The 25,300-nt window shown below is 40.0% G+C and overlaps 1 protein-coding gene across 1 annotated transcript; it reads left to right on the top strand.

Moving 5' to 3' along the window:
- The first annotated feature begins 6,215 nt into the window (after window positions 1–6,215).
- Window positions 6,216–24,373, top strand: clic1 (chloride intracellular channel 1). The gene is made up of 6 exons (XM_036576716.1): window positions 6,216–6,385; window positions 9,240–9,349; window positions 11,349–11,474; window positions 11,863–11,969; window positions 14,583–14,764; window positions 15,591–24,373. Exons 1-6 carry the CDS (start codon window positions 6,344–6,346, stop codon window positions 15,750–15,752), a joined length of 729 nt encoding a protein of 242 aa, XP_036432609.1. The 5' UTR covers window positions 6,216–6,343; the 3' UTR covers window positions 15,753–24,373.
- The last annotated feature ends 927 nt before the right edge of the window (window positions 24,374–25,300 follow it).

Genomic DNA, 25,300 nt, shown 5'->3' with positions numbered 1-25,300 from the left:
AGGGTTTCTGCACCAAAAACAATCATAATTCATACATGCATGAACATGTTTAACCTCTCTTTATCCCTTAGAATTCAACAGGCTGTTTACGTTACTGTGCCTTTGTAAATGAGCTCCATTCTGATTGGCTGGCCTCATTCAAAAAGCAGTCCAGGCTGAAACACTCTTTATAACTTCAGCGTGAGTGGGCAGGGCTAGACTGCTGAATAGGCTGAATAAGTGGAGAAGTGTAAATATGTAGGTTTTTATGACATCACAGGAACAATGAATTGATAATTATCAACATTGATAATTTGTTGTTTTCTTCATTCTTGACAGAAACCATCAAGGATAACATGTTCACCCGTCACTCAGACCAGGAAGACAGTTTTTTTTTTTTGCATTATTTACAGAAGAAAAATGTAATTAACTGTTGGAAAACGGTTATCAGATGTTTGAGGCTTGATAAGATGCAGCATGGGAGTCACAATCCCCTCTGTCACAAGTTCATAATGAACAGATGACTCATACTGGCAGTGAAGGAAGGTCTGCTTACACAGAAGGTGTTACTGATGCTGTGGCAGTCGGACACAAAGGCCATTTTAACCCTTAAAATGGTCAGGGTCCATTGGCAGGCCCAAAGTTTTACTGCACACTTCTATAGCCTAAGAATAGCTCAGCTAGTTTGCACTGAAGTCCCTGTAGTTACTGAATAATAAGCCTTAGTATGTAATAAGCCTGAGATTTTAGGCCTCAGTCTCATCGCTGTCTTTGATGCCACTGACCATAAAATTCTCAAAGATAGACTAGAACTGGATTGGTCTCTCAGAAACTGTGCTAAAATGGTTCAGTTCATACTTGCAAGGAAGGGACTACTTTGTGGACATTGAACATAATATTTCTGAGAGAGTGCCAGTGATCTGTGGTGTCCCCCAGGGTTCAATTCTTGGGTCACTCTTATTCAATTTATACATGCTGCCTCTTGGCCAAATACTACAAGACTCTGGGATATTTTACCCCAGCTATGCAGATGATACTCAGATCTACTTGGCCCTCTCCCCCAACAACTGTGGTCCCCTTGATTCACTCTGTAAGTGCCTTGAGCTCATCACTAACTGGATGCAGCAAAAATTCTGCAGTTGAATAAAGATAAAACAGAGATTATTTTATTTGGGAATAGCAATGAGAGGCACAGACTACCTGCCTATCTGGATTTTAGTGCCCTAAAATCTAAAGAACGAGCACGTAACCTTGGTGTACTGATGGACTCTGATCTTACTAAATCAACGTTTTTCTAGTTGCGTTTACTTTTTTTCTGATTCTATTTTTTCATTTGTAGAGCACTTTGAATGACAGCAGGTTATGAAAGGTGCTATATAAATAAACTTGCCTTGCTTTGCCTTACCTTCTCTAACACGGGTGGAGATATGTAGGCTAGCAAAACAGAGGCGAAAACCTTGACATTTGCCACCAAAGTCTATATATGTCAACTTTAGTCTGACTGAACAGAATGGTGAAGTATGAACTTTAACATAGTGATTTTTTATGATTTATGATTTTTATTGTCTTTGTAAAATAGGCTGTAGAGAGACCATATTGTCCTACCGTGGACATCACCACCTGGCTTAGCTTCAGTGCCCGGTGTTAGCAAAGCTGCTATAGCAGCATGTTTGCTCAGTACTCAGTCCTCAGTGTGTTATTGTGAATGAAACAGCTTTATGTTGTCATGTATCAGGTCAATTACACTGAGCTTTTATGTACAGTGTAAGTATATAAATCGTAGGCTTCATCAATAGACGATAGTCTATTCAAACATACAGTGTGAGTCACCAAAGAACAAGGTTTCCGAAATGTGTGTCTGGCTTTAGAGGACAGTCAACTACAGCTCAACCAGCCAAATAAAAAAACTCTGAGAAGATGTAAAACTTTACAAGTGAGCTCATCGGATGTGTTAGCCTCGGATGTGATTCCTGCTGTCGCTGTTGCTGCTGTTGAAAGACACAGGATCAAAACTATGAAACATACTTTATGAACAGCTGTACAAAAGCACTTTTCTGATGTGGAACTAAACCCGCTCTTCTCACCCGCAGCACTATTCGATTCAAGCTAACTAATGTAGCATAGCTAGCTAATGCACTTCATTTAAAATTAGCTGTTCCAACGGAAACCACCAGCAGAGCTGTCCAGGCAGTTGGAACAAAATCCTGGGAAGGATTGTTACTTTTTGGACCTGAATTTTACACCTCTGATTCTGAGTAAGTTGTTCATCAGAATCAGAATCAGAATACTTTATTGATGCCAGAGGGAAATTGCAGTTATTACAGTTGCAACCATTTATTTAAAAGAATAAACACTCTAATAATTTAAAACAAATCATTTAAAACAAAAGTGAAATTTGCAATATGTACACGTTTAAATGACAGTGGCTGTGATAATAAATATGAAATATACTGTATAAAGCAGGTTAAATGATTGCACCTCTGAGTTATTGCACACATAATTAAAAAAATCATTACATTATTATTATTATTACACATATGAACAGTACAATTTGGTATTGAGTATTGCAAAGGTGAACCATAGTGTCACACATTGAGGAAGGAGTTATACAGTTTGATGGCCACAGGTAAGAATGACTTCCTTATTTCATTATGGTACCGGACTCAGTATCGGCGAGTACTAAAAACATGTACTTATACTCGGCATGACTAGTTACTTTGCACAAAAATATAAAAATGGTCAGTGAGGTAAGAAAATTTGGGTTTTCCTGATAAGATCAATGTGATTTTGAAACCGTGGAGCACAAAAAACTGTGAAGCTTTGAACATGAAAACTTTTCAAATGACCGTTGGGCACTGATACCGTGGAATGAGGGGTGATGTGTTCTGATATGTGAGCGAGAACCTTGTGGCTGAATTTTGAATATTCAAAGTTCAGCTGCGAGATAAGACAGTGGATGCCAGATACATCTGAACAGAACAAACTGAGGCTGCATTTATACCTGTTTGGTTTCCTTCATCCAGACTAAAGCAGAAAGTGACACACAGCTGCATTTTGGTTCACTTGTTTTTTTCACTCTGCACCAAAAGTCATACGAATAAAAGTTCACAACTGATTGGACAGATTTTATGACATACAATAACAGTGATAATGACAACTCTCTGAATCGTGCAGTTCTCTGTTCTATCTGGGCTCACTGGTTTTATTTATGTCTAGTTTTATCTGTCGTCTGATTTTACAGACTTTTACAAGACTTCCTGCGTTACAGTGATCTCGCATGACGTGAAGCAGGGTAAAGTCCCTGTAACAGCTATGAGTGAATCACTGCTTCTACAAAACGGAGACGCCTTGGCGCCGTTATGTGTAATATAATTTGTGTGCAGTCAAATGTGATTATCGAGTATTTTATAATGACTTCAAGTGTGCCTCAGCCTCAGAGAACCCAAACTATTTGTTGTATCTCCAAAATGGTAACTTTACAGGAGAAGGAAAAAACATGCTTTACTTTTAGTGTAAGTCAATGGAACCAGAATTTTTTCCAAGTCGTTTTGGGCCGTTTCTTTTGGTCCATTCATCATGAAATTCACACAGAATGTAAAGGGCAACAGGCATTTTCAAATTCTGAGAAAAACTGAAAATCGACAAAAACAGAGATACATGTTTTGTTCTGACAGCAGTGATATGCTAACTAACTACTGCTTGGTGCTGTTTGCTCAGGGGTCGTTTCAAATGAAGCTTTGAAACCCAACAACTTACACCATCAATCAGAGACTAAACACAGTGAATATGTATCTAAATCTGTCGAATTGAGCCAAAACTCTGTTTGCAGCTTTCCTCTCTGACATGCAGCTCTCAGTAACTGCCAAGTCAGTCTTCTCTTTAGGTGAGAACAAGACGATTTGATCGCTTAAGTCTGTGGAGGCTTTTGTGCCGTTTGTGTCGTTTGTGTGGGCCGTGAGTTGCAAAAGTTTGTGAACCCCTGATGCAGAGAAAGGACTGTTTTGTTCTGTTTCTTCTTGTTTTGTTGATATTCAATAATAATTCAGTTTCCAGTTACCTCAGATGGAGTCACACTCGGCTGGTCTGAACAACAATTTCCGAGTCCGCCTTACCCCGAGACCGAGACAAGACCGAGTCCCAGTGAGGTCGTGACTGAGGCGGTCTCTTCTCAAAGACTGATCTTGAGTACTACAACACTATGTCTTTGGTCTGTGTTGTGTTCATATTTCAAGCGGACTGGACCGATCGAGACAGACCTTCTTAAGGGTCTCGGGCAGTTTTCACATCCAGTTGAGTTGCTAAAGTTCAAACTATAGTTTGGGTTTTCGTGGCATTGTATGTTTTTTTTTGGTTCGGTTGGTTTTACACTGCAACGGCTAAAGTGCATCAAAGTAAACATGTGTGTTTGTTTATTGCCCAACTGCATATCTTAATGAAAGGATTAGGTTAATGCAACTTAAATACTACAGAAATTTTGTTGGAAAACAGGAAACTAACTCAAAATGTCCATGAATTGTTGACACAGTAACTCATTTTTAGAATATTTTGAGTTAAGGTAATTTTTTTAAAATCTATTATATTTACTATTTTTATTTGAGTAATGTTCTCAGGGCCCTTTGTTAAGGCCCATTGTTACCAGGTCCTAAGTTCTCGGTACCCAGTATTCCCAGGGTCCTGTGTTCCCGGCCTTATGTTCCTAGGACCCTATGTTTTCAAGCCCAAAGTGTCTAGGCCCTAGGTTCCCAGAGCCTTAAGTTCCTAGGGTGCTATGTTCCCAGGGTCCTGTGGTGCAGTGTTCCCAGGGTCCTGTGTTCCCAGGCCCTATGTTCTCAGGCCCAAAGTTTCCAGGCCCAAGTTCCCAAAACCTTAAGCTCCTAGGGTGCTATGTTTCCAGGGTCCTACGTTCCCAGGGCCCTTTGTTAGGACACTATGTTACCAGGTCCTAAGTTCTCATCACCCAATGTTTCCAGGGTCCTGTGTTCCTAGGACCCTATGTTCTTAAGCCCAAAGTGTCTAGGCCCTAGGTTCCCAGGACCCTAAGTTCCCAGAGCCTTAAGCTCCTAGGGTCCTATGTTCCCAGAGCCCTTTTTTAGGACCCTATGTTACCAGTTTCGAAGTTTTCAGCACCCAGTGTTCCCAGGGTCATGTGTTCCTAGGACCCTATGTTCTCAGGCCTAAAGTTTCCAGGCTCTAGGTTCCCAGGATCCTGTTCTCAGAAACTTAAGATTCTAGGGTGCTACGTTCCCATTGTCCTATGTTCCCAGGGCCCTTTGTTAGGATCCTATGTTACCAGGTCCTAGGTTCTCAGCACCCAATGTTCCCAGGGTCCTGTGTTCCTAGGACCCTATGTACTTAAGCCCTAGGGTGCTACGTTCCCAGGGTCCTATGTTCCCAGGGCACTTTGTTAGGACCCTATGTTACCAGGTCCTAAGTTATCGGCATCCAATGTTCCCAGGGTCCTATGATATCAGGCTCAAACTTTTCAGTTCCCAGAACCTTAAGCTCCTAGTGTGCTAGGGTTCCAGAGTCCTAATTGAAATATTGAGAAAAAAGAAAACATAAATATAAACTGTAAAATATATATAAAAAACTTTTACACAGGCCACTTTTTATGATTTATTTATTTTTCTCAAAATGTTAAACTAAAATACAATAAAAATGATGCAGAAATTCGCAGACAATGCCATATTTAAGTGCCGTCCCCAAAGAAGATGGGTTAACTTACTTATCAAATGGCTTAGAACATCAACAAAACATGCAGTTTGACCAGGAGTGTACAGATGTTTGCATATGAATGGAAAATCTAATTAAACATGATTAAAAGCTAAAAAGTAACATGCTATACTGTAAAACAACACGATTCTCAATCTAAAGCACTTCCCTGCTCCCTACTTAGTTCACTAAATAGCAAATTTGGAGCCTTGTTTCAAATTCATCTAGGATTGGCTAGCTCCGCCCCTCCTGCTCTGTGATTGGCTGTAGCGTAGTCTGTCCTGCAGCGCGATTAGCTGCTAGACCCCTCCTCCTGAGCTAGGATTAGTCCCGTTCTGGAACACTTTGCAAACTAGCCAATCGTAGCGCAGGGAGGGTTGGGCCTCTGGAACGGCGGGCTGATTGTGACGTAGGGTCTACTGGCCAATCCGTTTCGCGCTCTAGAACGTCAAGCATGATCCATCGGCCAATCCCAGCGCAGGAGGGGCGGGGCTGGACGGAATACGGGTGGGAAAAGAAACAGCCAGGCGGGCTGCGGCGGAGCGGAAGTCAACTCGAGTCGGGGACGCACAGCGGGAGACGCGCGGCGCTGCAGAAGTTGGTTCGGTTTATTATTCGGGGCTTTTGAGCGTTTTGCGCAGATCTGAGCGACATGAGCGACGAAAGTCAACCCGAGGTGGAACTTTTCGTGAAGGTGAGGCTGAGTTTCCCTCTCCATTGTAACAGATGGTCATCAGGGCCAGGAGGCCAGCTGAGTGTAGGACTGTTTAACCCGGTTTAGCAGCCAAATGTGAGAATAATGGGCCGGAGTGGCGCTCAGAGCGGCCGATATCAGCTGATTGAAACCCTGCAGAGCAGCTGACGGAGCTCTGAGTGGAGCTTTGAATAAACTCAGAGATAAGGTACCTGATAAGGAACGCAAGGTGCGGCTGTCCGGCTTGTAAAGCTGCCGCTGAGCGCCTGGGCTGCAGGTCAGAGTGGTCAGAGTGGTCAGGCGCTGAGATGTGCTGTTTGTTCAGTGTTACTGGCCTGTGTGTAGGAGCTGTGTTGGGGTTTGGGGCGTTGGCTCTGAGAGGAAGCGATGTAAGCGCGGTAAATGTGAGCCGAACTTCAGTCTGAAGTCCTGAGAAACACACTGCGCTCACTGATTGTTTTGCTATACTCGTGAGGACCACATGTCTGCTAGGAGGACGTGACCTTTGGGCTCAACTGAGGACATTTTGCTGGTCATCCCTGCTGAAAAAGGTCCATTTGAGACCACTGGGATTAAACCTAGACCAAACACCACTAGTTTCCTCTAGAACACATTTAGAACCCATTAGGAAACCATTAAATGTATTTAGACTTAGCCAGTGGTCACCTGTTGAACAAATTAGGATCGTTTACATTGTGATATCAAACCATCAGATAAGCCAGAATACATTACAGAACTATCAGGAACCAACAGAAACATTTGATGGTTTCTTTAGGTGTTTTCAGCAGGGCTCACTTGAGCACGTGTTGTGTCCTCTACAAATGACTCTCTTTCTCTTTGAGAACCCAGTAGAGCAGAAAGATTGCCTTTTGGATACTGAGGCTAACCCTAGGGTAGGTTTAGGTGTGGGTGTAGCATTATTAGGCTACTGTAGTGCAAAAATTAATAAAAACCTATGTAAGTCCTCACAAGTGTAGCAAAAAAAACGTGTGTGTGTGTATGAGCGAGAGAGAGAGAGAGAGAGGAAGAGAGAGAGATAGAGAGGGAGAGAGGGAGAAAGAGAGAGAGAGAGGGAGAGAGAGAGAGAGGGAGAGAGAGAGCATGAAAGCGGTCATTGTTTACTGGCCCACTGAAAGTCTGAAAGGAGCTTTAGAGGTTTTTCAGTGTCCTGCAGCTCAGAGTGGAGGAGTAGGCCAACTGGACATGGCATGATATTTATTAGAATAATTATGATAATAATAATAATCAAAATAATAATGATGATAATAATAATAATAATGATGATTCAACAGCCAACAGCTTTAATACACCTGCAATAAACAGTAATGATAATGTAATAAAGATGTTACAACAACAAACAATACTAACAGGAAGAATGTTGTAATAAAAGGAATAATAAAAATGTTACGACAACAATAACACTGCTTTTATATGACTGTATAACTACAGAGAGGAAAACATAACCTGCAGTTTCATTTCTGCTTTCACTGTTTCTGGAAATGTTCACTCATACTCAGAATAATTACTTAATTTCTCTGAATATTGACTTACTGTGTTGATATAATGCCTTTCTTGAAATTTGGACTCGAAACAGTGCCTCATTACCTCAAACTATTGACTTAATATCTCTAACTGATGACTTATTTTCTCAAAATATTTACTTAAAATTTCAGAACAGTGACTTATTTTTTGAATAATAATTTTATTAACAATATTTACTTATTATAAAATTTACCTCTTATCTCAGAAAAAAACTTTAAAATTTTAAATCATGACTTATTTACTCAAACACTGGACTTAGCGACTTTAAATAACAACTTATTTTCTCAAACATTGGGCTTAACAACTTTAAATAACGACTTATTTTCTCAAACATTGGGCTTGACAACTTTAAATAACGACTTATTTTCTCAAACATTGGTTTTAACAATTTTAAATAACGACTTATTTTCTCAAACATTGGGCTTAACAACTTTAAATAACGACTTATTTTCTCAAACATTGGTTTTAACAACTTTAAATAACGACTTATTTTCTCAAACATTGGGCTTAACAACTTTAAATAACGACTTATTTTCTCAAACATTGGTTTTAACAACTTTAAATAACAACTTATTTTCTCAAACATTGGGCTTAACAACTTTAAATAACGACTTATTTTCTCAAAATGTTTACTTAGTATCCCAAACTACTGGCTATTTCTTCAAAATATTTACCAGTTACTTCAAAACAATGACGTATTCTCAGTGTTTTGCCTTTGTATCTTAAAATAATTATTTCATTAGTTTGACACAGGAAGTCACAGTAACTTTCAAGAAGTTATTATTTTGATATATGTCAGCATTTTGAGGAAAAAAGTCTATGAGATACTAAGTCAGTATAATGAGAACATGAGTTAGTATTTTGACATAGTAAGTCAAATGTTTGAGAAAATAAGTCATATTTTGAGATACTACGTCAGAATCAGGAGAAGGTTGGCTGAGTCATTATTTCTACATGGAAAGTCAAATGTTTCAGTTAAAATAGTTTCATTTTTCGGGAACAAATGTCAGACTGGTATTGGACGATATTCGAGGTACCGTGTCGTCACGATATAAAGCTGATGTGGGTGTGATTGACCACAGTCTGTTACACTGACCTGATCTGTTTAATTTATTAATGTCATCATCAACAGGCATGTCTGTTTCAGTATTCAGGCTATAGTACAGTCGCCTCCTGCTCGTCTGTGAGCTTTGCTGTTTTATGTTGTGATGGATGTTTCTGTGTGATGTATTGTGTGTCCTGCAGTGTGTGATGGTGGTCAGGAAGCTGATATGAGGTGATAACAGGACTCTGTATTGTCTTCTCTGTGCAGGCGGGCAGTGATGGACAGAGCATTGGGAACTGCCCCTTCTCACAGAGGCTCTTCATGGTGCTGTGGCTGAAGGGAGTGACGTTTAACGTCACTACAGTCGATATGAAGAGGTGAGTATATCGCTGACACGTACAACCGTATGCAAAAGTTTCTGCCCCCCTGGTCAAATGACATGTTTTTTAATTTGGAAGTGTTGCTGTTGTGACAAAACCTTGAATCTACATGGTGGGAGCTTTAAAGGAGAGGGAAGAACTTTCTTAACTATGAGTGGAAGTTAATCAACAAGGTTTTCAACAACAGCAAGTTTTTTTGGAGCATTTCTGTTGGTCCATTTAGCATAAAAATGTAATATATATATGTTTATTAACTTGTTAACAAATGTCCAAAATGATTACCATACAAAGAAAAAAACTTTATTAACTATTAAACAGAAGTCTAAAATAACTTTACGATATAAAAAAAAACTTTAGTAACTTCAAAACATCCAAAATGATAACGTTTTTACGATAGAAAGAAAAAACATTAGTAACTTGTAAACAAACGTCCAAAATCATAACTTTACAATAGAACGAAAAAACTTTAGTAACTTGTAAACAAAACATCCAAAATTATAACTTTATGATAGAAAGAAAAAATTTTAGTAACTTGTAAACAAACGTCCAAAATGATAACTTTACGATAGAAAGAAAAAACCTTAGTAACTTGTGAACAAAACATCCAAAATTATAACTTTATGATAGAAAGAAAAAACCTTTAGTAACTTGTAAACAAAACATCCAAAATGATAACGTTACGATAGAAAGAAAAACTTTAGTAACTTGTAAACAGAACGTCTAAATTCATAACTTTACGATAGAAAAAACATTATTAATTTCTAGTGAATGTAATTTAATAAGATTTATCATAATGCAAGGAGTAATTAGAGTTTTGCAATTATGCAAAAAAGTAAAAATTGGCTTAAATAGAAATACAATCTTTTTGCCCAACAATAACGATATATAATTATATATATATGTAAACATTGTTTCGTGTGGCGTCATGCTGTATAATTGCAGCATTATATGAATTTTGTCTATCAAGAATTCTGTTGCTCTCTCTTATGTATTCAACCGTGAAACATATTCAGAATAAACTTTAGCTAATTTCAGAATTGGTCAGAACAGTCTAGCTGACCACGATAAGCCTCTTCTAACTGTCAACCTAAAATGGCCAGATTGGCTGATTGGCCTCCTTGCTTGCTAGCTGTGTTTACCTGGAAGCTAACACTGGTTATACTGCAGACACTCACACAAACATCTGCAGGATTCTGTGTGGAGTCGAGTGAAGCTGAATGTGAAAATATAAGCAAAAAAAAATCATTCTGCCAGCTTACACGCTAAAACGCCAGCATTAGCTATATGGCTAACTAACATTACTCAGCGCTGCTCTCTACATCAGTTAGAGCTCCAGGTCAGAAGTTAGATAAGATAATTTTCTGCTCTGATAAGCCTGATGACGTCTGAGTGATGTGTTTACTGTCCTTCATTTACATCTGCTCACCTCGACCAGCTCACGCTGTTCACGCTGTGATCTCACAGGTCAGCCTAAACAGTGATCAGGAGATCATGTAGTAATTCTGACTGGACTGAGGATATTAATGTTATTTGGCCACATAGAGAAATGATCTCTCGCCCGTCTCTCTCTCTCGCTCTATCTGTTTCTCTCTCTCTCTTGCTCTGTCTGTTTCTCTGTCTTTTTCTCTCTTTCTTCCTCTCTATGTTCTCTTTTCCTCTCTCTTTCTTTGTCTCTCTCCCGCTATCTCTCTCTCTCTTTCTCTTTCATTCTTTCTCCGCCCCTCTCTATCTCTCTCTCTATCTCTCTCTCTCTGTCTGTGTCGCTCTGTCTCTTTTTCTTTGTTCCTCTCTTTTTCCTCTCTCTCTTTCTTTCTCACTCTTTCTCTTTTTCATTCTCTCTCTTTTTCTCTTTCACTCTCTCTGTTTTCTTTTGTCTATCTCCTCTCTTTCTCTCTCTCTCTCTCTCTCTTCTCTGTCTCTCTCTCTTTCTCTCTGTCTCCCTCTCTCTCTCTCCTCTGTCTTTCTCTCTGTCTCTTCTCTCTCTCTCTCTCTGCAGGAAGCCTGATATCCTGAAGGATTTGGCTCCTGGAGCTCAGCCCCCGTTCCTGCTGTACGGGAGGGAAGTGAAGACAGACACCAACAAGATCGAGGAGTTTCTGGAGGAGCACCTCAGCCCTCCCAAGTAATCATTCGTTCACTGAATCCTTCCTTCATTAGCCATCGTTCTCAGGCTGACCGCTATAAAATATAATGTCTCAACAGACGGTCAGCCTAGACCTGTCTCTCCCAGAGCCCAGGGTTTGTACAGTGTAGCAGCACTGAGGCCTGAGTTTCATCTGGACTTTTAGCAGTAGGTCATGGAGAACACGTCTCAGCTGACTGACCTCATTTGCACTGAGGAGGAAGTCTGTGTAGATTTAATTTTAGTTTAAACTGTCACTGAAAATCACTTTAAAGGTTTCATAATTTTTTGAGATTTTATTGTGCAACTTGTTGTTTTGTGTGTTATTCCTATTTCTAATCTTCATTGGTATTTCTCTGGTCACGGACCCCCACTCCCCTCACTGCAGGTACCCACGCCTGGCTGCGCGAAACCCAGAGTCCAACACCGCTGGCATGGACGTGTTCTCCAAGTTCTCAGCCTACATCAAGAACTCCAACCCAGGGATGAATGACAGTAAGCAGTACATCTTCATAGAGAACATTCTGGAGATAAAAGTGTGTCAATAGAACGAGAGGTCAGTGGGGTGATATTACACGGTAGAGTAGCTCAAGAGGTCATACTGACCAGATTTAAAACTGATTGGTCACTGTTAACCCTCTGGGGTCTGAGGGCATTTTCTCAATTTGTGCATATCTTCTTAAATTCTCATTTAAAGCGTCTTGGATATAAAATGATCTCCATATGTTTCATACCAAAATGCCTCATTAACTGTGTCGCTAATTTCCAAAACTGCTTCACCAACTTCAGCAGCTGTAAACTCTCTGCACACCATTTCACATGTGTCTCGGATGTGGGCTGAATGAAGAATGAAGGGTTTCCGGTGTGATGGTCAGTGCTTAGTGATTTTCCGAATGTCCATTGGTCAGTTTCACACAGAATGTAGACAGACAGACAAATCCACCAATTATACACAGTGAGAGGCAGATGACATGTATCTCAGCCCCTCTTCACAGGCTCATAACTCCAGCTGTGAGTCACGTGTGATCTTGCAATTTGGTGGAATGGAAAGGGCGACTCTACAGATTCAGGAAATATTTGAACCATATTTCTGCACTGTATTATCGCAAAGATAGAGAAACAGATAAAAAACATTGAATTTGACAGATGGGCAGGTTCATGGACCCCAGCCGAAGAGCTCTGACCGATAGTGGCTACAGTGTATGTCCAAAACTCACAGCGTTTCATCTGAAATGAAGGGTATTAAAAGGGAGTTTATTCCTCCTTTGCTGCAGTAACAGCCTCTACTCTTCTGGGAAGGCTTTACACTAGATGGTGGAACATTGCTGTGAGGAATTGATTGAGCATTAGTGAGGTCAGGTACTGATGTTGGTGGATCACTCTAACTCATCACAAAGGTGTTGGAGCTCCATCACTCCAGAGAACACAGTTCCACTGCTTCAAAGCCCAATGCTGGGCGGCTTTATACCCCTCTGGCCCACGCTTGGCATTAGACATGGTGACCTTGTGTGGCTACTCCAGAATGTCTCATTCTATTCAACAATGAAATAATGGGTTAAATTTAGGACTGAGTGTAGGAGCTGGTTATGCTCATACAGACTGTTCTGGACAGTCATATCTGCTGGACTCTGCTGGGACTTTCCCAGAGAATGAGTATTCAAAATTACAGATAAATGGTAGGAAAGTCTTGCCTAAAATATTTTAGCAGAATGTAAGGTTTTGTATTGTTTTGAACATTTTAGCATTTTTTTATAAATTATTCTGTATCTCCTTCAAATCATTCAGTATCTGTCATGAATCTGATAATAATTCAGAATCTATTATACACTTCAGTAACTACTAATGATTATTTAGTATTTGCTACTGTAAAAACATTCAGTAACTGCTATGACTTTTTCAGTGATTTATTCAGTACCCACTATGAATGATTTAATATCTATTTTAAATGATTCAGTAACTGCTACAATTGATTTAATATCTATTTTAAATGATTCAGTAACTGCTACAATTGATTTAATATCTATTTTAAATGATTCAGTAGCTGCTACAATTGATTTAATATCTATTTTAAATGATTCAGTAACTGCTATGAGTGATTTAGTATCTATTTTAAATGATTCAGTAACTGATACGAATGATTTAATATCTATTTTAAATGATTCAGTAACTGCTACGATTGATTTAATATCTATTTTAAATGATTCAGTAACTACAATTGATTTAATATCTATTTTAAATGATTCAGTAACTGCTATGAGTGATTTAGTATCTATTTTAAATGATTCAGTAACTACAATTGATTTAATATCTATTTTAAATGATTCAGTAACTGCTATGAGTGATTTAGTATCTATTTTAAATGATTCAGTAACTGCTACGAATGATTTAATATCTATTTTAAATGATAAAGTAACTGCTACAATTTATTTAATATCTATTTTAAATGATTTAGTAACTGCTATGAATGATTTTATACCTATTTTAAAGGATTCAGTAATAAATACAAATAATTTAATATCTACTTTAAATGATTCAGTAGCTGCTATGAATGATTTAGTATCTATATTAAATGATTCAGTAACTGCTATGAGTGAATCAATATCTATTTTAAATGATTCAGTAACTGCTATGTATTTTAGTCTGGACTGAAATGCAGTGATTGTCCAGCTCAGTTGCGTTAAACCCTTCACTGACTCTTCATAAACACTGTGCTAAAACAGACTGGGCGGTTCACAGTGGCTACGCCAAACTGGCCAAGCCTGTGGTTTAGTTCAGTTTAGGGGATTTAAAGGTACCTGCTCTATAAATGTGTGTGCCAGACCTAATCCAAATCCAATGTTCCAGGATTACAGCCAAACACCAACTTCCCGTTAACAAACACACGCACACACACACGCACACACACGCACACACACACACACACATACGCACACACACACACACACACACACACACACAGTTTACAAAACATGGACTAATCACAGTCCACAGCCTCATTATAGCCACTCTGGAGAGACAGTTTTAGTCTAGACTTCATTTGTGGTAAACCGTATTAAGCGTTTGTAATGCTCTGTGTGTGTGTGTGTGTGTGTGTGTGTGTGTGTGCAGACCTGGAGAAAGGCCTGCTGAAGGCTCTGAAGAAGCTGGACGATTATCTAAGCTCTCCTCTACCTGATGAGATTGACGAGAACAGTGCCGATGATGTCACCACGTCGACCCGCCCCTTCCTGGACGGTCAGGAGCTCACACTGGCCGACTGCAACCTGCTGCCCAAGCTACACATCGTCAAGGTAACAGACTGGTGCTCTGTAGTTTTTTTCAAATATACAGATATCTGAACTTAGTATTCGCTTTCAGTCAAATTTGATATTCGAATTTCTCAATAAAATGATTAAAAACCATTCAAATGTCAGGCTTGTGCTTCTTATTTATCTGCGCTTTTCTTATGTGCTATAGTGATGTTTGTACTATCGGCCAGAGACCCCCTGGCAGCGTAACGCCTCTCGCCTGCTGTGCAGTAGCCTTTAGTCGGCTGCAGTAGTCTTTCTCTGCTTCCTTGTTTGGACTAAGCAGATAAGAAACTCTGACCAAAGTGTAAGATACACGCTCTTCACAACCCCCTGGAGGAGTAGAGAGAGAGTTCAGACATCTCAGAGTTCTTCAATATGAGAACACCTAACATTAGAGAGGAGCTAATTTGCTTTTCCAAAATCCTAATATAATTTCTTTTAAACTTTTATGAATGTTCAAATATTTATTAAATTATGTCAAAAATGGAAAAAACGTCAAAAATGGAGATACGAGGTTTTGTTCCGACAGCAGCGACTGATCTGTATATACTGTAATCTAATGGAGAGGCAGTACAGCTGACTCCGCAGAAGTAGGGCCTGGAATTTGACAGGGAGATACGCCACACAGTGCCATATGGCATGTTGTTGGAAAGCTCAGCGTCTCTAGTTTAATGTAGAACTTGAGGTTTGTTGATATATCAAACGGCTGTAAAGTTATTGAAGTTTAAACACACTGTGACGTGACATTTTCAGAGCTTAAGGCAGTGAAGCTTTCCTTTATGTAGGTCTTACAGTACAATATCTCTAATCTCTCTCTCTCTCTCAGGTGGTCTGTGAGAAGTATCGGGGTTTCACCATCCCTCGCACCCTCGCGTCGCTATGGCGATACCTGGACGCCGCCTACGCACGAGAGGAATTCTCCTCCACCTGTCCGAGTGACAACGAAATACACATCGCCTATGCGACCGTCGTAAAAGCGCTCAAATAGGACAAAACACACACACACACACACACTCACACACACTCACACACACACACTCACACACACACACTCACACACGCACGGATACATGAAGAGTTTGCCAACATGTGTTTTTGCCAATGAGCTCAGGAGATGAGAGAGTTTTACATTCACATACACACATACAGCCATGTATATAATCCCAAACTCAGTCTTATTGTAGGTTTGCATTTCAGCAGCTGTTAAAGGAAAGATTCATTCCGTTTTCAGACGTCTGCATGTGCTTCCAGCTGCCGAGCGTATGAGCTGTTTTCCTGACGGAAGGCTAAACTGCAGCCTGACCTTCCACCTACACTGCCTGTTTCAAGGGTTTCACATGACAGACTTTCGGCAGCTCAGTTCGAGTTCAGCTTCGGTGAAATTTGCATGGTCGTCTGATTGCACAAGTGCTGTGGCTTCTGAAGGGGCGATCCTTCGTACTGTAAAAAACAGATCTGTCGTTTTAACTTAGCTAGCAAACCAAACGTCTCACTGGAGATCCATTCTGAGAATTTGGAGATGGTCCCTTTAACACATGTAACTCTGCTGCCAGAGGAGTTACGGCCTGTGCATGTCGAGGGTGAATCAGCTCTTTCTGCGCGTTACTGTGTTGCCTATCACTGTGTAAGAGATGCCAGAAGTTCTAATAGTAAGTTAACAGGACAGTAATCAGGGAGTTACTGTCTGTTATCTTATTGTTTGAAGTTCTATAAAATCAGTCCAAATCATTTTACGGTGCACCAGTTTTAAAAAAAGAATGCCCAAACACGCAACGCAGCTTGGGCGTGACGTTTTGTACAAGTCAAACGTGAACGAACACAGAAAAAAGCAGAAGCAAAGCTGAAAGTACTCCTCTTCAGCGTTTCCTCATTCTAAAAACAGTATCGTTAGCCACAGCTAACGTGCCAAGTCACTGCTAACGAGCTAATCACACCATAGTGGAGTGGTTCTATATTTTGGTCACAAACTGCAAAACAAAGATCCTCAATTTTACGCTTAAAATGAAACACTTTTAAAGATATATTGTTCGCTCTGCAGACAATATATGGGAATTAAGCTGCAAAAACAGCTTTTTGATGTCACGAAAACCAGCACCTTTACATATATCTGCTTTTTCAGCCTAGATCAGATTAGCTCTGCCCATTTACACTGAAGTTATAAGGGGTGTTTCAGCCTGGACTGCTTTTAGAATGAGGCCATCCAATCAGAACAGAGCTCGTTTACATATATCAGCCTTAAAGGCACAGTAGTTTAATTTTAAGGCATAAAGAAAAGTCAGAACATGGTTATAGATATAAATTATGTGGACTTAAAATACAAGAATAATAGATATGGGCCCTTCGTCCTTATTTGAGATTCCGTTTGAACCCACCAGCCCCACTTTCTCTAACAATTTGACCACTAGTTATACTTGTTTAATGCAGTCTGTTCAGCTGCTAGTGTTCCCAGTGCAACTCAAAGCTGAAAGCATGCTGAAACTCTTGAAGGCAAGAATATCAGCCAGCTGCCTTTCCTTGAGATGTGATTCGTGTGATTTTGAAAATGCAGTGAATCTTTCCTTTAACAAGCGAGTCGGCGAGGAAATTTAGCTTGTAAGGTCAAAGCGTAAAGGCCCAGATTTGCAGCAGGAAGATGAAGCCTGGATTGTTCATTACTCTTTACTGTACTTCTTGGAAGCGCATGTCTTGTGAGATACACACCCTTCTTCTCTGTACTCATACACACCTGTGCACAGGTATGCGCCACATCATCTCGTGACGATTAAAGTGGAATCGAACATTTCTGCATAATTCAGTGCAAACAGAGTCATTCAGAGTGTGAGACGGTTCACTGTAGAGACTCGGTGGTGGTCAAAACTTTGGAAAACTAGCCTCAATGTCTTGACCATCAATGTATTTAGTGTAATAACTTTCTGTGAGGGTGCTTTCAGAGGTGGATGTCTGGTTCCTATCACCACCACTGTGAACAGCTCTGCAGATTATCTAAAGGGGAGCATTTCACACCAAACCTCTGTGGATGACCCTACATAATATGCATTAAATTGTGCAGAAATGTGTCAAAATAAGTGGAATTCCCTTTTGAATGTGCTTCGCAAAGTGGCCTGTTTTCCTGTTTAAAAGAGAAGTGCCGGTTCGCTAGTACCGAGTTATTGGTATTGTTTTCATTTCTTTTTTTAGCGCGTGTTTGGACACGAACCAACACCACCTCTGCCGTTCCCACGCTCCGCTTCAGCCCAGCGCTCAGCCGCCCTCACTCTATGTTTTCGAAAAACTCTCAGACACCAACACACATGAAGCTCACGCAGCCCGTCCATCTAAAACCCATGCTGTTTAAAGTTTAAACGCTCGGCCATCTATTTCTGAAGGCCTTATGCCCACCGTCCATACAAATGGAGCGAATATACATCACACACTTCTACAGGCCGTGCAGCTCTGCAGACCTTCCAGCCATCCAAGCACAGCAAATGCAGGCTGTTTATGAAACGTTTGGCCGTTTATTTGCGCTGAAGGAAGTGAAGCAGGGGGCTCTGATAGTTTCACTTCCCCATCACTGTACAGCAGAGGTTCTGAGCTCAGCGTGGCTCAGCGTGCTGACCTCAGATCAGCCCTAAAGCAGGCGAGCGGTTTCTGACAGGATGCAGTTGCCTCAGACCCTTCGTGCTCCTTTCCTCTTTCAGGTCTATCAAGCAAAACAAAAGACTACATGACTAGCAATGTTGCGTATGCTCGGCTATGGAGCAACCGCCCACTGTGGGGATGTTATACTGGCTCATGTTGCTGCAACCGTGAACAAATGCATCTGATTCTGCCCATAGATTAGCCAGTTCTGGCTGTGTATACACTGCCCATAAAAATTGGGGTACACTTTACCTTCTTGTAATATTTGCCGAGTTTTACTTAAGCAGCTTACTTAAGTGCCAATGCTTTGGGTATATTTATCTTCATGTTCATCAGATTCTTGGAGCGAACAGCAGATTGTAAACAATGAATTGCATACTGAGGCTCTTTTGGCCCAAAGGTGGATTATGCTGCGTTTGACTGAACTCGTAACTCAGAAACCAAAGAAAACAGGAATTCCTACTTGGAAAGTCAGGAGGAAAGTCAGGAACTCCGGGTTTAGTGCATGGTGTCGTATCAACACAGCTACTCATACCATCAAAAGTAATAAAGCACCACTTTTTTTTAGTTTAGTCAACGTACAGACACAGTAGTTCTTTAATCTCTGGCTCCAGGCCCCGTGGTGCTCATTCCACCAGCAGAATGGAAAACAACTGTTTTTAATGAAAATAATGAAACAAACTGTTTTCCCCTTAACTCTGTTATCAGATTAACCCCTTAAATAGCCAGGGCCAAAGTTTTATTACACACTTCTATAACCTAAGAATAGCTCAGCCAGTTTACATTGAAGGTCCTGTAGTTACAGAGTAATAATCATTTGGATTAACTTGGCTCTCTGTGTGTGACTCTGTGTTGAGCTGCTAGTGAAGATATTCAGTCAGTGTTATTAACGGGAAAAAATGGATAGTTTAAGTGAGGGACCTTCACAACAGCTACTATGGCTACTTTGAAAAGGGGTTAAATGTATAATGGCAGGGTTATGTCAATCTTATGTAGCAGGGCTCGAGGTGTCCCCAAACTTTTGATGGGCAGTGAGCGTATGTTTCCCAAGCACATGAACTCCCGGGTGCTCGCTGGTGTGGGTGGGTGCGTGTTCGCGTTCAGAGCGTCCAGCACGTGGTCAGATCTCCTGCAGGCCCACCGCTCTCGCCTCCGTCTCCCAGAGGAGAGCAGAAGCAGAGCGAATGGGTGGGTGTCGGTCGGCTCGCTGCTCAACAGCAGCTGGCAGCGCCACGCATCATCTTCACACCCACAGGAGGTGAGCCGGTCCGGCTCCGCGCTCCACTCATCCTCCCTTCAGAGGGTCAGCCAGAAACAGAACCACCCGAGCAGCAACAGCAGCTCTGGGACTTTAACCCTTAGGAGGCTGGAGTTACTGTCCTGTTCCTGTACGTTTACTTTATAGTGTGTAATATTCACTTATATTGCTTGCTTTGGCATGAACTCCTCAGCTCAGAGAGCGTAAACATTGTCCATTTGCAATACATTTCATTTACATTACATTATATTTACATTATATTAGTTATATTTGATGACGCAAGTGCATAATTAATTACATAATTCATTTTTAATAAAATAATGTTACCCCCCCCATCGCCCTCTAAAGGTGTTATCAACAAACATTAAATAAATGTTACTCCCTGCCGCCCTCTAAAAGCATCATTAACAAACGTCAAATAAACGTCATTCACCGTCGCCATCTAAATGTGTTATTAATCAACATTAAGTAAATGTTACTCACCGTCGCCATCTAAATGTGTTATTAATAAACATTAAGTAAATGTTACTCACCGTCGCCATCTAAACGTGTCATTAACAAACATTAAGTAAATGTTACTGTCGCCATCTAAACGTGTTATTAACAAACATTAAGTAAATGTTACTGTCGCCATCTAAACGTGTTATTAACAAACATTAAATAAATGTTACTCACCGTCGCCATCTAAACGTGTTATTAACAAACATTAAGTAAATGTTACTCACTGTCGCCATCTAAACGTGTTATTAACAAACATTAAATGTTACTCACCGTCGCCATCTAAATGTGTTATTAACAAACATTAAGTAAATGTTACTCACTGTCGCCATCTAAACGTGTTATTAACGAACATTAAATAAATGTTACTCACCGTCATCATCTAAACGTTATTAACAAACATTAAATAAACGTCACTCACCGTCACCATCTAAACGTGTTATTAACAAACATTAAATAAATGTTACTCACCGTCACCATCTAAATGTGTTATTAACAAACATTAAGTAAACGTCATTCACCGTCGCCATCTAAATGTGTTATTAACAAACGTTAAGTAAATGTTACTCACCGTCGCCCTCTGAAGGTGTTGTATCACTAGTCAGGTTAGAACTGCATGGCTCAACAAATATATTTTCTATTATTAATATCAGAATACGACATGTTTTTGTTATTGCCGGTAGTAACTGTGGCTTCTAAGGGTTAAAGACTCAGGTAGGAGTTTAGAGTCAGAGCTCAGCTGCCCCAGATGTACATCAGCTCTAGTTTGCCAACAGAAAGCATGTGTTCAGTACTAAACAGTCTGGTGGAACCGCTGTTGTTGGCATGTTTTGTTGTCGGTGCGGTGAGAAACCTGTCTTTCCAGTTGCGCTAATTGCTGATTGTGGCTTTGTTTCTGAATGGCGGTTTGAGGAGAGGGGAGGCTGTGTGCTGAGTGAGGAAGCTCGGTGTGGGTTTAAGCTCTGCGCTGGTGGAAATCGCTCTCTTACTCAGAGCTGAGACGGTTCCTCAGTGTGGTCCTAGTGACGAATCTGAAGCGTGAGATGATGGTGAACGTAGCTGCTTCTGACCCTGTACTTGGTCCTTTTTCTCCTAAACGTGGCCTGTTGTTTCAAATTGCATTGTGCCTCCTCAGAATTGGATGCTAATGATTTTCTTTTGCACTACGGACAGGGCCGAGTGTCTCAAATTAGGACTGAGCTCGGATTTTAAATCGTCAGTTTGAATTGTCTCAGGTTTCAAAGAGAGTGAAATGGCTGGTCTAGGATCAGATTTCAGGTCCAAAGGACAGTGGTGGTCAACGGCAGCAATCTGAAAGTCATTTACTGTAAAATCAAATGTACACCAATTTCCCCATCCACCCCAGAACAGAGTCGATCAGCCGAGACATGTTTGGTATCTAAGGTTTGCTACGATGCTGCTAAGTTTGCACTGGGGAGGAGGGTAACGTAATCTTATCACAGCATGTCTGTAATGTTTATGACTGATTCACACAGGATATTCACTCAGAGGTGGGAGGGGCTACTTGATTTATGAACTAAAAAGTTCAACACACAATACGTTCATCTTCTAAGAAGAAGAAAACTTGTCCAAACATTCAATCTAATATTTCACCTTAACCTGGGCTGGGCTGCCTTCAGTGACTGCAGTGTGTCATTAGCTTAGAATTTACAGCCAACAGTCAACGTCACCGCATAAAATGAAAAACAGTTTATATTGGCTTGATTTGAGTTCAGATTATAGCACAGGATTAATACAATCTGGTATTATTTCTATGGTTCATATTATAGCACGGGGTTAATATAACCTGGGGTTATTTATGTGGTTCATTTTACAGTGTGGGACTAATATAACCTGGGGTTATTTCTACAGGTCATATTATGGCATGGGATTAACATAACCTGGGATTATTTATACAGGTTGTGTTATATCATGGTCTTAATATAACCTGGGATTATTTTTACAGGTCATGTTATAGCATGGGATTATTATAATCTGGGATTATTTTTACAGGCCATATTATAGCATGGGATTAATATAATTTGGGATTATTTCTACAGGTTAGATTATAGCATGGGATTAATATAATTTGGGATTATTTCTACAGGTCATATTATAGCATGGGATAAAAATGACCTGGGGTTATTTATACGGTTCTTTTTTACAGTATGGGATTAATATATATTGGGATTATTTCTACAGGTCATATTATAGCATGGGATTAATATAACCAGGGATTATTTCTACAGGTCATATTATAGCATGGGATTAAAATAACCGGGGTTATTCATATGGTTCAATTTACAGTGGGGGATTAATTTAACCTGGGTTTATTTCTAAGGGTCATTTTACACCATGAGATTAATATAACCTGGGATTATTTATGCAGTTTATTTTACAGTGTGGGATTAATATAATCTGGGGTTCTTTCTATGTTCATTCGTTTAATAGCAGGGGATTAACAACACCTGTGATATATAGCAGATAAAAGCTGCTGGAATCGTGATGGATTAGAACAGAGCCAGTGAGAAAGTCACTGAGAAACACTGGTAAACAGTGACGTTACCCGACCTACACAGGTATTACTCCCACTGAATAATGTTCATAGTCTTTTTATATTAGCCTCATAGCTCCAAAGCAAAACTAAAGAAGATAAGTTTACCAAACTTACCTTGGCTAAAATGTTGTTGTTTGTAAATTGAAATGTATTTTTTTTTGCTGTAAACCATCCTTTAAAGCCTGGCTGTTATCTCAGCAAAAGAACAGATCTTAAAAAGCTACTTATCATCTTAAAAATCCTTAAAATAGAGGCTAAAAATCTGCGTTATACATTATTATACATTATTAAAGCAGATGCTGTTCCTTTCCACCACTGTCTGAGGACGATACTGACTGGAGAGCTGATACTAGATCAACATTTAAACTGCTTTAAAAGGAAAGTTCGACCAAACAACATGCTAATGTGGCTAATGCTATGTTATGCCAATTGTCTGATTTGTAAACTGACCTTGAGCAGCTGTTGAGGTCGTACGTGTAACGGGAGCTCAGAGTTGTAGCTGATAACACAGGAACGAGGAACAAAGTACCTGACGTGCTTCTCTGAGATCCAACAAGGATACATTCTCTACAGATGTCTGATTAGCAGCTGTTCTGATAAGAGTGAAAGCAGCTAAACTAGCTTTAGCCATGTTAGCATCACTTGGTTGAGCTTTTTTTTTTGGCTCTGGGCACAAAAAACTACTGCTCATGTATTATATTAGTTAAAAGACACGTCACACATCACATTCCCACACGTTAATGTATAACTGTAAGTCTAAAGGACGGTTTTGTTGATGTGGGCCTGTGGCTGAGGCGTAGCCACCGCTAATCTCACTGTAAAAATGGGAACAAGACTTAAAATTTCTATTTTTACTTCAGTCCAATCTACTTTTTGTGGTTGTACTGCAGCAGTGACCTCATTCACTGTTAACTAAAGGGACCAATGTGTTACTTTCGAGTTCATTTAAAGACTGAATGCGTTTTTTTAATATTTTGTATGTTCATGGAGCAAGTTTTAGTTTGTCTTGAGTGATATTACGATGTCTAAATGGGTTCATATTGAGCATTTTATCAAACGTATCCTGAATGATGACTATTTGTGATTTAACTAATATATAATTCTAGAAAAAAAAAAAGATTTTCTGAGAAATTACAATGTCAGACTTTCATTTCACTCTTATTTCTTTTGTTTATGTCGAATTTTGCTGTTAATTCCACCGTATGTGGTGAATGTTGTATTTCTATGCTGTTTCGTTCTGTATGACTCACATGTGAAGATTTACAGTAAGAAGCGCAATTGCGAGCAGCATGAAAGGAAAAACACCCCCTCCCTCTTGTTTCCGTGCCTCTTAACTGGTGATCTCTTTGTCTGAGGTCACGCTCCCTTTCTTCTCTGTCCGTCCACTGCTTCTGCGCCCTTTCTTCCTTCCTCTTTTTCATCCTTTCATTCTCTAACACCTCAATATTTCAACCAAACTGCACCTTCCTTTGTGAGAAAAGCCTGCGGTTGCACTTCGAATATACAGGGTGTTCATATCAGTGCAGATTTATTGGCCAGATTAAGTGTCGTTGATGAGATGAACAGTTGGGTGACAATCAAATAGAAATGTTTGTCGTGTTTTGTGTCCTTTTTTAAGTGCAAATGGAAAAACTGTACACAACAAATAGGCCTTAATAAAGAGCAGAATGGAAAATTACAGTGGAGGTCTGTCTTATTTATATACTGATCGTTGGTTTTTATTGACGTGGAAACTAGGATCTGTGGGGGCATAGCCAAGGGGTACATCAGGGGTCACAACTTAAATGTTAAGAAGAGCCATTTTGTCCCTTCAACAAAAATCAAACCACCTTGGGAGCCACATTTTACGTCCATTTTACCATCTTGGCTGTAAATATGTCTCAGTATGTGCTGATGTACTAATATAGGCTAAAAAATATAAATATAAACACAGACTTACTTTGCTCTGCTTTGAGCTTTAGCTCAGCTATAGACGCTTTTCTCACATCTCCAGCAGGAAACTTTCCCACAAAAGTAGAACAGTTTCTTGTACAATGTCTCTCAGTGTCCCTTCTCATTCGCCAGCTTCTTGTTTGAATTTTACTGTTCCACCTTAAATGGTGCCTGGGGCTCCAGAATGTAACTGCACCGTTTAAGGTGGAACAGGACAAGTTGAACTCGTTGCAGATTAAACGTAACAGGAAACCAGCTGGAGTGATTATAAACACAGATGAGTCCATTTGTTTTTGTCATCTGTCAGGGTTAAAGGGTGAATTAGCCGTTCTACATTAACTCCAGTATTTAAGACCATTTATCGTTAAAACTGTCTAACCTGTCTAACCTGCCCACCCCATTGTAAACGTGGCTACGCCCCTGGAAATATGACATTTTTTCGCTATTCATGATACAACATTATTTGGCAGCGACTTAAGGCACTCATGTTCTTTATTTAAGAAAATGGCTCTATATAGAACCATGAACACTCATACAACCCTTTGTATAATTGGGTTCTTTGCATCTTAAAATGGTTCTTCAGATTGATGGAGAATGTGCTGTAGATGGTGTTATATAGAACCTTTTTGAGGGTTCTATACAGCACTAATAAGGGTTCTCCTATTGTTACAAG

The sequence above is a fragment of the Colossoma macropomum genome, unplaced genomic scaffold (genome assembly GCF_904425465.1).
Source record: "Colossoma macropomum unplaced genomic scaffold, Colossoma_macropomum, whole genome shotgun sequence".
NCBI lineage: Eukaryota > Metazoa > Chordata > Actinopteri > Characiformes > Serrasalmidae > Colossoma > Colossoma macropomum.
This window is presented reverse-complemented; position numbering and strand designations above follow the sequence as displayed.

Bases quoted from the DNA above. Each gene is read 5' to 3' on its own strand.
- clic1 (XM_036576716.1), top strand. From the start codon at position 6,344: ATGAGCGACGAAAGTCAACCCGAGGTGGAACTTTTCGTGAAG. The intron at 6,386-9,239 runs GTGAGGCTGAGT...TTCTCTGTGCAG, and splicing joins AGGTGGAACTTTTCGTGAAG to GCGGGCAGTGATGGACAGAG. The intron at 11,475-11,862 runs GTAATCATTCGT...CCCTCACTGCAG, and splicing joins GAGCACCTCAGCCCTCCCAA to GTACCCACGCCTGGCTGCGC.